Source organism: Monodelphis domestica, chromosome 2 (assembly GCF_027887165.1).
Source record: "Monodelphis domestica isolate mMonDom1 chromosome 2, mMonDom1.pri, whole genome shotgun sequence".
NCBI classification, from domain to species: domain Eukaryota; kingdom Metazoa; phylum Chordata; class Mammalia; order Didelphimorphia; family Didelphidae; genus Monodelphis; species Monodelphis domestica.
In genome coordinates, this window is record NC_077228.1 from 169458762 (window position 1) to 169471928 (window position 13167).

Sequence of the window (13167 nt, forward strand, 5' to 3'; positions counted from 1 at the left end):
AGCATAGCCTTGCACATTCAGTTTAATGAAGTTGTGTTGAATTTATTTGTCTCATTTATAAAGGATTACATCTGCCTTATTTAGCTGACAGGATTGCCAAGTGCTATAAGCACTTTAAAGACTATATTATATATGTCTACTCATATTTCAGATACTTTACAATAACTGTCTACACTTCTCAAGTAATGGCCATACATTCCATGTTCCCTCCCTCTACTCCAAAGAAGTTTTTTTTTTTTCTTAACCTGAATTTACCTTGCAACCAGCAATTTTTAGCAAGTATGTGTAAACTTCCTCCTCACTTGGGAGATCTTATCAGGGAGTATGGCCATATTTGCACCTACATGGGTGCAATGATGAGGAAGCTGATGGTCAGAGACAAAGGATAGCTCACATGTCATTCAGCCACTAAATGGTAAGGCCTGGCCCAGAACTCAAGACTCCCAATCCCAGGCTTTCCATCTCAAGTGACTTCAGTGCTATATATGTAACCAATTACTTCATCTAGACTCAGTTGCAACATTGGCCTTGCAGCTTTCTCCCCTCTCTATTTCCTCCCCAAGCAGGACCTTCTCAACTGAGAGGTTGTGGGTAGATCCCTGCAGGGATGTAACTGGGGCAGTGTACCACTCAGTCCCTGGGAACTGCAGCTATGCTAGGAGTCCAACTGTGGGACACAAAAAATGCTGAATAGTTTATAAAGAAAAGAGAGCAGAAGCAAAGCTGCTGAGCTGGCATCACTACATCAGCAAGGTAGGAGCCATATGGAGAGCTGTCTGACACAGCACAGCCAATTCTCACACTTTGCAAGGTGATCCTTGTTAAACGTTAAAGTATTAGAAAAATGTGAGTCGAGTTGAACATAATCCCATCCCTCTTTCTGCCCAGTTAAGCACCCATCCTGGCTCTACCCAACTTCTAGACTTAATTGCTACCTGCTGAGAATAAGGAAGGCCTTCCTCTGGTCCAATCCATCCCACCTTCTTTGGATAACTAGCCCCTCCTATTCCCCTTACTATCCTAGATGTTACCCCAGTGGCTGACTCTCCAATGTGCTCTAACTTCCAGCTCTCATTAGCCATAGCTGTCTTTCCCCTCTTCCCAGCTTCTTTTGGGACCCCCAAAACACCTCTCCCACAGGCTCATTATTTCTTCCCACTTAATCCTTTAGCCAACAAGGCAGAGATATCTTAAAGACAGCCCAAATCATCAAGATATGAGATGGCAAAACCCTAAAGAAGTAAGGGAAATTCATCTCAAACATTCAGCTCTTAGCACAGTGTCTGGCACACAGTGTGCCTTTAATAAATGCTTGTTGACTTGACTCGATCCCAGGTAAATTATTTTATTCCTTCCATTCCAAATAAACCCAAATCAACAGTCTACCCTAGCATGAGGGTAAATCTGACCCTAATCTGTAAAACAGACAGAGGGGAAGGTGTGGGAGTGGGAATTAGACCAAATGATCTCTAAGCTCCCTTCCTGTCCTAACATTTGAAGTGTATGAGAAATTTTCGCAAAGCACATGGTACACCATGGCTCCTCCTCAGATGTGCAAACAACAGCCTTCCACCTCTTTATATTTCCACTCACCTTGCCAGCAGCATCTATCTCAGGGAAATCTGAGCTAAGAGGAGCTCAGAATGGTTTCAAGACGGTATATTTTGGTACAGATGGCAAGAAGGTATATTTTGGTACAGATGGCAAGAAGGTATATTTTGGTACAGATGGCAAGGGCTAAGAAAACAGAAAAGAAGTGAAAAGGAAAAATACAGTTGTTTAAAAAAAAGAGACAGAGAAGTCACAAGAGGTGAAATTACACAAAGGTCCTATCATCCCTGAATTCATCACCATCACCACTGCCATCTCATCCCCAGCCTATGGCTAGCAGAACCCTTTCATTATCTCCTGGGGGTTATTTTTGCCCTATTGCCAATTGCCCAGCTTGCCTGAGTACCAAACTGGGGCCTTTCTTCCCAGGTATAATGTCTTCAGAGTAGGAAAGGAAAGAACTTTGCCATGTGCACTCAGCTCTACTAGGAACCCATTTTCCAAGAAAGACTGCAATCCAAACTATTGACTGGTCTTTGTTCTAGGTCAGTGATGTTGGACCTTTTAGAGTGCTGGGTCCACCCCCCACCAACCTCCTCCCACATACACACACAGGGGAGGAAGCTCTCCCATTGGGCTGCTGGGTGAAGGGGTAGTGAGGAATGCCCTCAGTGAGTGTAGAGAGGGAGAGGGGAGTGGCCTGAGCCCTCTGCTCCCCTCCAGCTCTGTCACCTGTGAGCCACCCACCTTCCTCCTTTTGAGCTCCCACTGGATGCTTGGCAGAGGGGTGGGACGTTGGGAAAAAATATCACGGTGTGGTAGAGATGGGGCAAAGGGGGAAGGGGAACAGCTTTGCCCAAGTCCTTCTGCCTTTCTAATAACAAATAGGAGAGGGGATGGGGAGGAAGGGAAGCTATGTGTCCACAAAGCACTGAGTGCCATATTTGGCACCCATGCCATAGGTTTGCCATCACTGGTTTAGGTCTTTTCTTCTACTGCATCTTAAGCAGTATCTTCATTTTGGTTCTTGTAGCTCCAAATTCCCCCCCTAATTTTGGGACCAATTACAAATTACTTGATAGACTTTCAAATGCCTTCTATCAGCTCTTGGACATCAATTGCCCCAAGGTTTATCTTAGCCAAACTAGCTTCCCCAACAAACCAATTGCCCTTCTCTATCATCCCTACTCTACACCAAGACCTTTTTTGATGAAGTCTCACCATCACAACACAATCTTTCTCCCCATATTTTCATGACAGTCTCAAGAAACCTTCCCCAAAAAACTTCCCATTTTCAAGCCCAATTTGCCAGGATCAGTTGTTTTCACATTTCAGCCAATATGATGTTTTTTACTATTTGCCTTGTTCCCTGAAGTCTGAATTAATTTTACCCTGCATCCCAAACTACTCCCACAACACTAACCTTCATGGAACTTCAAAGGCTCAATTATTAAGCATTAACACAAAAACTATTGTCAATATATTGAGAATTCAAATAAAATGAAAAGCATCTATTGTTATTGTGAACTTAAGAGGTGGAAGGAACCTTAGAAGTCATTTGGTCTAGGCATACTATTAAAAAAACACCTCTTACCTTCTGTCTTAGAATGGATACTAAGCATCCATTTCAAGGCAGTAGTAAGGTTTTATACAGTTAGGGATAAGTGACTTGCCTAGGGTCACACAGCTAGGAAATGTCTGAGGCCAGATTTGAACCCATGAGCTCCTGGTTTTACTTTTACTTTGAAGCCCAGGTAAAGTATCCTGCTCAAGCCAAGATAGCATTAATAGCCTTTACTTCTCAAAGCACTTTTCATTCTATTTGTTCATCTGTGAAGAATAATAATGAGAAATCATATGTAAAATGTGAACTCATATTAAATTATAGAGCCAAGTTAAACAAGGGGGTGGGGGGGAAGGGGGCAGCTGGGTAGCTCAGTAGATTGAGAGACAGGATGTCCTAGATTCAAATCTGACCTTACTTCCTAGCTGTGTGACCCTGGGCAAGTCACTTTAACCCCCACTGCCTAGCCCTTACCTCTCTATTGCCTTAGAACCAATACACAGTATTGATTCTAAGATAGAAGGTAAAGGTTTAAAGAAAAAAAAAGTTAAATTGGGATCTTCAACTCCCTTTCCAGGTTTCCTTTGGTACTCCAAGCTGCTGCCCTTGGGAGTAAGCTACTCAGAAATTAAGGACTTCATGTGGTTGAGTCTAAAATGGGCTAGCTATGAAAAAGAATTGAAGGTGGGCAGTACCACCTAATTTTGGAGGCTTCTATAAATTGGAGCATTTTGTATTCTTTGGGCCTGAGAATCTACTATGTATTTTATAGACCCAGGGCACCAGGCCTCACAGCCTTCACAAATAGGGATAGTATGCTCTATACTGCCAATGGATGGACTGGACTGACTGCGAGGTAGATAGTGCCCAAGTGCCCCTTGTGGCTCCAAACTGAAGTAGGTCAGATTTCAGATAAGCCCATGGTCTTCCTGTAAATGATGAAACTCTCCTCTATACTTAATGAGAAACAGACCCCTAACATACCCAGGGATATCACAAAGCATTTGCCTCAGTCCTGACCTTTCCATTTTTCAGATTCTATTCCAGTCACCATACCTCTCTCAATCTCTCTCCTGACCTCTTCCCATTTGGCTTTAAAAACTGACTCAAGAATCCTTCAGTCCTACTCATCCCTGCTCAAACAGTAACTCCCTGTAGCCCACTGGAACAAATCCAATCCTGTGCTTCACCCTTCCCCTATTCCTTCAAAATGGGATTCTAATTCCTTTCTGACAGAATGATTATCTCTCTCCAGTAGCTCATATTTCTGTAGACAAGTGTCCTCCTCAAGTATTATGCTTGCACATTGACTTATACTATACAGTTGACTTGAATGTTGTTCTAAACTCCTAACTGAACTATAAACAATTACAGGTTCCTTATATTTAACCTCTGGGTTGCAGGTTTTGGAATAGTGAGCAGAAAGTTATACTCTATGAACCCTCCTTGAACCTTCTCTCAGTCATCAAGGATTCCTCTTAGGTGACAGGACCAAAAGAGATGAAACCAGTAAGGAGAAAATCCAAGAAGTTATCACAGAGTACTTTACACAAGGTACAAACAAATTAGGGGCAAAGAACAAATAAAGAGGTGTGGTTCAGAGAAAGGAAACCACACCAGAGGAGGAGGAGGAAGGGTGCAGGGTAAGCAGCTTCTGTCAGGATGGATGTTTTATTTCAACAGATATCTTTGTTTTTGTTTAAAAAACAAAAACAAAAAACAAAAACAAAAACAAAATCCAGAATTCAACCAGTCATCTCACCCTGTTAGGGAGCCAAGTTCCCAATCTAGAATTCAAAAGTTGTTTTCTGGAAGAGTCACAGAGTCTTTGCTGGCCCCAAGAGAGATGGAAGCTGCATTTTCTAAGTTTTATTAAGAAAATGAAATCCAATGTGTTCATTCTCAAGAAAGTGATGGCTGGGGCCCTTAGGGAAGAAGGTCCTGGACTTGAAACTGCTGGGAGCCCCAAAGGTGTTAGCTAGGAAGGGCAAGTCCAGGCCACCTGGTACTGGGTAAAGGGGAAGATGGGATCCTTGAGGAAATCATCAGTTCCAGAAGCCTAGAATCCATATTTGGCTTGGGTCTGCCGACGGCTGAGCTTGTTCTCTGACCAGGTATTCTTCAGCTCCAATTCTCGCTCCTTAGCCTAAAAAGTCAGGGAGACAATTTTAGGAAAAGATTTAGTGTACTAAGAGTTTTCCTCTTGTCTCTAGGAGCTATTTGATCCCAAATTTTCCCACTGTGATAACTATCCAAAGTCTAGACCTCTACTTGCCCAAATAGATTGGAAAATCATACCATGCTTTTGAGTAGAATAGTGAAGTGATTACTAGAGAGTAAGGAAGATACACAAAGCCAGCCAAAAAGAATGACAGACTACCATCAGAGCAGTCAGGAAAAACCCATCAAGAATACTCTGATATTTCCTCACATGGAGTTAAATCCAAATGAAAAGTAGCCAATTTGGAAATACAATCTGAAACCGGGAAGAAAGTTATAGGGAAGTTGCTACAAGGAGATATATACATATATAGCTAGCAGAACAGTAAAAAGAAACTCTGCTTAGGAAAGTCAACTTTCAACCATGATTCTATGAGAAAAGCTTTAATCTAAATCTAATCTAAAATAAGAAATTAGATAAACTTATTTGTACATTGCTTTGGAATGTGTTTTTGTTGGTTTAACTAAAGATGTGCTGAGAATTCATAGAAGTCATGAGGATACACTGAAAAGAATCCAGTTAAAAGACCAGTCTCTAATAATAAGTAGATATGTGACCCTATGTAGGTTATTGATCAAAATGCTTTGTAAACCTTAAAATGTCTTCTAAATATGAATTATGACTAATCATAACAATGCCAAATAGCTATTTACTTTCCTGACCTGTCCTTTGGTTCAACTACTTCCTGCTTCCTTCTAGAAATGAACAGCATCACTCACCTACTTGAGAAGACTGCCCATTTATTTCTCCATGTCCCCACTCCCCAAAAAAGAAAAAGTCTGACACTTAATTTTCCTGAAAGTGACAGATTTTTTTTTAAGATCAGATTCTCATTCAGTTACGAATTTAAGGCTACTGAAGTTCTGTAATAACTTATTTTCCCTAATGGTTGTAGGGATAAGACTAAAAATAATGATTATATCAAAGGATAACTGAATTGAGGAAGGTGAAAAGGTAAAAAAAAGTGAAAAATATCTGCTATGAATATTTTACTTGAATATAAGCTATCCAAGGAAAGTTTCCCTTAACAATGCTTAGCATAAATTCTGACATGCTATAAAGAGTCAGGTATTATAATAATGGCTGCCATTTATACACTGCTTTCAAGGGATACAAAGAATTTTATTATCTCATTTGTGATCTCAAGTTGAAAGAGTTAGAAGACTTAGGAGAGAAGCGAGTCAAACCCAAAGTCCAACAGAACCGTGGACAAGTTCATTAACCTTAATAATCCTAAATTTCTTTCTATAAAATGGATACAACACTTATTCTACCCTCAAAAGGATGTTTTCAGAAAAAGCACAATCTTAAAGTGATATATAAACAAGGTAATCTTAGGTATTCAGATGTTCAAGAGCTAACATAAAGTCACATTCAAAACAAAAACAAAGATATCCCAAAACCATAAAGAAATTTAATTTTTTAAAATCAAATTTACCTGTGCTAATGCTTTGATAGTCCTAAGGACTTTGATAAGTCCTATAATGAATAAAGTATTCATTATATAAGCAATTCACTTTTTATATACTAAATATGCCTCTGAAAATTTGGACAGAAACTGAATTTTGGGAAATCCAAACCTGTCAGCTGTAGGGGAAGAGTTGATTGGTTTAAGGAATTCTATGAGGGAACCTTTTAAAAAATGACTTGCTTAAGGCAAGGCACGAATAAGCAGGATCTCTTCTGGAGTTAAAAAAAAGAAATGGGGTGACAATTCCAAATGAAACTATCGCCACCTAGTGGCAAGCCATGGAATAGTTGGAGATTAATGTTAAAAGTTAGCCACATTTCAGGCAACTTTCCTCCACAGAACCAGATCTCCAGATTCAAATAGTGCCCCAAAGCTATGTGGGTGGGGAGGCTGGGTTCCTTCCCTTGCTTACCTGGTGAATAAGATATGTGATTTGGTGTTTTCGCCTCTGCTGACCTGTTGGCTGTTCACCTTTCTTCTGCAAGGTAAAGAAAGAAAATGTCAGTCTGAGGAAGGCAGACCTGTCAAAAGATTCCCCCATTCAGGGCTGGGGGCTAAAATTGCAGGGAAATAATTCAAGATAGGCACTTGAGAAATGAGATGCTTATAGCTCTTGGGAAGAAAATTCAACATCACCAAGCACACCCGCTGGAAATGTCCAGGATGGGTTGCCATCATATTAGATTTATTGAAGACAAACAGGGGCCTCTTTCTTAAACTGTTCCCAGCATACTGAAGCTGTCTTGGACATTCCCCCCACCCCCCCACCCCCAATATCCACTCCATTCCAAACTTGACAATTACTGTAGAGGGCATCATTATCCTCTTTGTAATCCAGGTTCACAATCTCAGTGACATCTGCATATCATCACTAACTTCCACCTTTCAGATATTCATATCAATTGCATGCACCTCTCCCATCATGCTCCTCTCTACTTACAAGGCTATTGCCTCAAGTCTCTCCCCTCTGCAATCCATCCTCTACACATCTTGGACACTTCCTCACCCAAGTCAACCTGCCTGACATTCACTTCCAATCAGAAACTCTTTGACCAGTTGATCTTTCCTCCTCTCCCATCCTTCTCTGGAGCCACAGGCCTAGAAGATTTTATCTCCTCTCTCATTATCCAATCCACCTCTGGAATTGCCCCTCCATTGGAAATCGTTCCCATTCCATCATATGAAAAACATTTCTCTGAATTTGTATCCCACAACCATAACTGTCCTGTCACCTCCTCCCTACCTCCATGTCCTCCTATATATCCTCCACAGGAGGTCCACCCAGAGAACTGGGAAGGGGTTCTTCCTAGTTACTAATGAATCTTCATGTAACAATTACAAAATTAGATTTAGCAATAAACTCACTGAAGACAAAAACTGCAGGCTCCTATTTCTTTTGTTCTTATACACAATAACATTGTCCTTTATATGTAAATATGTTAATGGCCTACCATCAGTGGATACACCTTTTGTTTTTTTAGTAAATAATAGTGAATTTATGCTGCTCTAACTCTACCCTCTTGCTCAACATAACCTGAGGCATTCAGATGCAAAACAAATGGCTCCAGCTAAAGTGACCATCTGGACCTTCCCTGTGTTGATCATTTCCAATTCATCCAGTGTGTATAGTTTGCTTGTCCACAGTTCTTTACATGTTGCCCCATTCCCCCCACCCCCATCAGACTATGAGATCTTTGAAAGAAAGAACTGTCTTTTGCCTTTCTTTGCATTCCCAGACTTGCATAGTTTGGTACATAACAGGTACTTAAATGTTTATAGAATGAATGTGCCCATAGAACTGAATCAAAACAAACTAGAAGGAAATAAAGCTTATGACCTTGATCTTATTACTGCTGTGCTTGCCTGGGGCTTCCCAGTATTTTCTCCTTTCCATGTTAGATCATAAATTCCTAAATCTGATGCTGCACATTGTGGGGTACAGGAATCACTCCCATTAATGAAAACTGGCACAGATGGGAAGGCTGCAGGAAAGGGACAAGGACCATAGGAAGCATATACTTTAATACAATAATGGAGGTAAAAGGATGTAGGAAAATGCATGTGACCATTTAAAATGAGCCCTACACTGTATTCTGATTCAACAGGGTAGAAAGAAGAGTGTGAATGTGGGCTGATGGGTATCTGGGGAGGAATGGGAAGACAAGAACATCTTCCAATAGCTGTATCTATGTTGAAAAATACCAACAAATTGAACATGAGTTCAAATTCTTAATACACATCATCACACTTACAGTCCTTTTCACAATCCCCCCTCCCTCTAGTACTAAAAGTAAATAATTGCCTACTAAAAAAAGTTCTATGAATACCAGATTGCTTACCGTCCAGATGAGGGGGGAGGGGAGGAAAGGAGGGAAAGAATTCAGGACACACAAAAAAGTTTAAAACAAGTGTTAAAAACTGTTTTTACATATAATCAGAGGATAAATAAAATATCAAATAAAAAAGTAAATAAAAGTTCTGCAAAAACAAGGGAATACTCGGGAAAATGAAACCTTTCCAAAATTCTTTCCAAAACCCCCAAATCATCAAATAAAGAGAGTAAAAACCCATATGTACAAAAAAAAAGGTTCATTTTAAAATGGCAAAGATCTAGAAGCTAAGAGGTCAAGCAGAACAAATTATGGTATAGGAATGTAATGCAATAGTATTGTACCATAAGAAGTTATGAAAAAGAATAATTTCAGATAAACAGGGGGAAAGTTATATAAACTGATTTGCAGTGAAATAAGCAGAATGAAAACATACAATATGAAGAAAAACTTTAAAGAACTTAAAGAACTCTGGTCAATGTAATCACAATTCCAGAATATTAACGAAGCATGCTATCCACCCTCCTGACAGAAAGGTGATCAACTCAAACAAAATGCAGAATGAGACATACATCTTCAGATTTGGCAATGTGTTCTAATTAATTATGTATATTTGTTAACTGGGTTTTGCTTCCCCCCCCCCCCCCCCTCCAGGATAGTTGGAAGAAGGGGATGGAGGACCAGCCATTACCAATAGCTCTTAAGGCCACCCCTCTCATTCTACCTTGCTGAATGACTTCATGGTTTTTTCTTCTGTCAAGGACTTGGTCATCCACTGCTGGGCCCCACTGAGCTGGTCATCCCCTTTGATCTCTACAAAGTTAATCTCCTCCCTTCCTCGGTTCCTCTTGCCCTGAAGCCGCTTGAACTAGGAAAAAATATAAATTAGAAAAGTTACAGATAAAGGAGGATGAGACAAAGGGTGGATGCAGAATAATTTAGGCCACTTGGATTCTCAATAAGTTTTGTGAGCCACCATTACCAATCTTCCCCTAAATGTCCCCTCCACATAATGTCACCCTGCCAAGCTACCTCTCCTTTCAATTTCCTCTAACATGCTACATACTTCAGGAAGCCTTCCTAGATCTAGTGCAAGGATGGCTGAGTTAGGTGCAAATATATGAAAGTCTGTCCAGAGACAGTTATATCTAATTTATATTGAACCAAAAAACACCCGAGAACATTTTCAGGATTTCTCTACTAAAGTTTTTCTTACTCACTTAGCTTTACTAACCCATGTTCCCATATATTCGAGGTATACAGGAAAGAGGAAAGCTACTGATTTGAGTAAGGATTGTAAGAGGAGAGTGTTGTAAAAGGAGAACTTTGCAAAAGAGCTAAAGGTAAAGGATTTCAGAACACTTGGCAAAAAAAAAACCAACCAACAACAACACTTGGCTATGGTTCTAATTACTGCTATTTGTTGCCCTTCCTAGAAAAATACAAGTTACCCCATTGGGGAATGAAGAGAGAATTTAAGGGCATAAAGACAGAGAAACAGCCCAAACTCCCAAAAATCTCAATTGGATCCAAATATCCAGTCTAATCACCAATGAGACCACTAAGATAACTTGTGCCTGATCCTGAAAAGAAGATTATCTGGAAGGTATCCTTCCTGGGTTTCTTTATTGAGGATAATGTACTAGAGATAACATAATCATGATGATGGTAATATTGGAAAGGGTGAACTCAATGGAATGAATAGAGTAACTTTAGATATGAAAAGATAAAACAAAGAGAAGATAATTTTTAAAAGTTTTATGCAAAGAGGTAATTTTAGTTCGACAATCACAGAAATTTCACAGGAGACAAAAATTTCCTTGTCTAAGAAATCCTATACTATATACCTCAGGACAGACTATATGTAACCCAAATAATAAGTTTGGCAAAGTGCCAAAGAGGCTGGTCACTAAGGGATAATTTTTCTTAGCTAAAGTAACTTGTGATAGTCCACTACAAAAATATAGAAGGACTATCCTATGTTATTAGTTGGAGAGAAGATAAATATCAAGAAATTAATGGCTCTTTTTATTTTTTATTTAATTATTTAATTAAAGCCCTTACCTTCCATCTTGGAATCAATACTGTGTATTGGTTTCAAGGCAGAAGAGTGGTAAGGGCTAGGCAATGAGGGTTAAGTGACTTGCCCAAGGTCACACAGCTAGGAAGTATCTGAGGCTAGATTTGAACCTAGGACCTCCTGTCTCTATGCCTGGCTCTCAATCCACTGAGCTACCCAGATGCCCCCAATGGGTTTATTTAAGGAATGCCATGGCTAGGGTGGTCTCCATTCAAAATACCCTAAATATGAACTTGAAGAATACAAAGTTTATATGCTTCCTTCATATAAATTAGGGAAGCCTTCCTGCAGGAAACAGCATTTCAAATGACCTAAAAAACACATCTTGAGAATATATTTCTGTGAAACAAATCAGCTAAGAACCCTAAATCTCTTAGTATCTGTTTTCTATACCCATTAATGGGTCCTAGAGTCAAAATTAATAAAAGTAATATGTTAACTTACCGCTTCGTCATCAATGAAAGAGGCGTCTGGGGTAATCTCCTGGGAGGGAGCTAAGGCTGGATCAGATTCAGGGTAGTAGCCACTACTATAATAATCCTAAAGTCAGAATAAATGCAATTTAATTCAAACATTTATTAAGCACTAAATATGTGAAAAGAACAATACTAAGTATTTGCAAACAAAGATGAAATAAGAGACACCAACCTTAATCTAACTGGGTGAAGGAGAGAGAAAAAACATATATGTATAATACAAGGCAGGAAGTGATATATGGGAAAGAGAGATCCCAGTAAAAACTATGAGGAAGTCAAGGAGGGAGAAGATAAAATAGTTGTGTAACACAGGGAGAAGTCTACAAGGTATTTTGAGGGAAAGAAAAAACATAAAGGTAATAAATACCAATACCAACATCCTGGATTCACATACTTGTAAACAACTTATTTTATGATTTAAATACACTATATTCTTTTAGATCTCTATACAAAGGGACAGATCATTTTCAAGAACAAGGAATTAAAGACCAGATTATCTTATTTTTACCATATTTTCATAGGATATCAATCTGGTAGGCACTCAGAGGGGTGTCTAGACCATGTCAAATTCAAATGTCAAATTCAAATAGAAAGGGGTTTGAGGGGAAAAACTCAACTATACATAAAAGGTTCCTGATGGCCACATATTGACTCAGATTATATAATTATATAATTACAATTTGTTTTATTGTTTTTTAACTGTACTCAATGTTATAGGCTGTTTGTCTGACACCTCTGATCCAACCTAACACCATCATTCCTCAAGTGAGGAAACAGACAGCATGGTAAAATGTTTTATTCAATGACATACAAGTAGGAACAGAACAAGGATTTAAAGAAAGGTCTTCTAAATGCTTTTCCCACTACACTGTCCCAATATTTCCTTCAAAAGTACCCATCAATCCCATGCTCCTGAGAAATATACCTTCAGCAGAATGTCATTAGATAAATACGAAGGATTTTTAGAATTGGGACTTTGCTTCAACCCATACCCAGAAATTAATTCCCACTATGATACACCTAACAAATGATGACCTTGCCTCTACAGGAAGACTTCCAAAAAAGAATAGGGAAACCACCCCACTACCTCTTGAGGCAGCCCATTCTACTTACTGAAAGCTCTAAAGTGAGCAAGTATTTCTTTATACCAAACCTAAGTCTGCCTCTTTACATCTATCCATTGTTCCTAGTTCTGTCCTCTAAATCTTAACCAAACAATTTTAATCCCTTTTCTCCATGACAGCCCTTCAAATGCATGTTCTCTCTGAGCCTTCTCTTCTTCAAACTCAATATCTGCAGTTCTTTAAACAATTCTCATGTGTAAGAGTCTCAAAATCTTTGCTGCCTTCCCTGGATATTTTCTGACTTAGAACATCCTTTCTAACTTGTGGCATGCAGAAATGAATACAAAATGCTACAGATGTGACCTGAATAGGGCAAAGTATAGTGAAACTATAATTTCCCTAGTCCTAGA

General features: G+C 39.4%; 1 protein-coding gene across 1 annotated transcript in view; it reads right to left on the reverse strand.

The window, feature by feature from the left end:
- Window positions 1-4767: 4767 nt before the first annotated feature.
- The window catches only part of PRCC (proline rich mitotic checkpoint control factor), a 38368-nt gene continuing 29968 nt past the window's right edge, over window positions 4768-13167 (reverse strand). The window contains exons 4-7 of the mRNA XM_001367613.4: window positions 11662-11757; window positions 9862-10005; window positions 7220-7285; window positions 4768-5261 (exon numbers count right to left, since the gene is read on the reverse strand). Of these exons, the coding sequence (XP_001367650.1) occupies window positions 5175-5261; window positions 7220-7285; window positions 9862-10005; window positions 11662-11757 (393 nt within the window). The 3' untranslated portion in view covers window positions 4768-5174. The remainder of the gene's footprint in view (window positions 5262-7219; window positions 7286-9861; window positions 10006-11661; window positions 11758-13167) is intronic.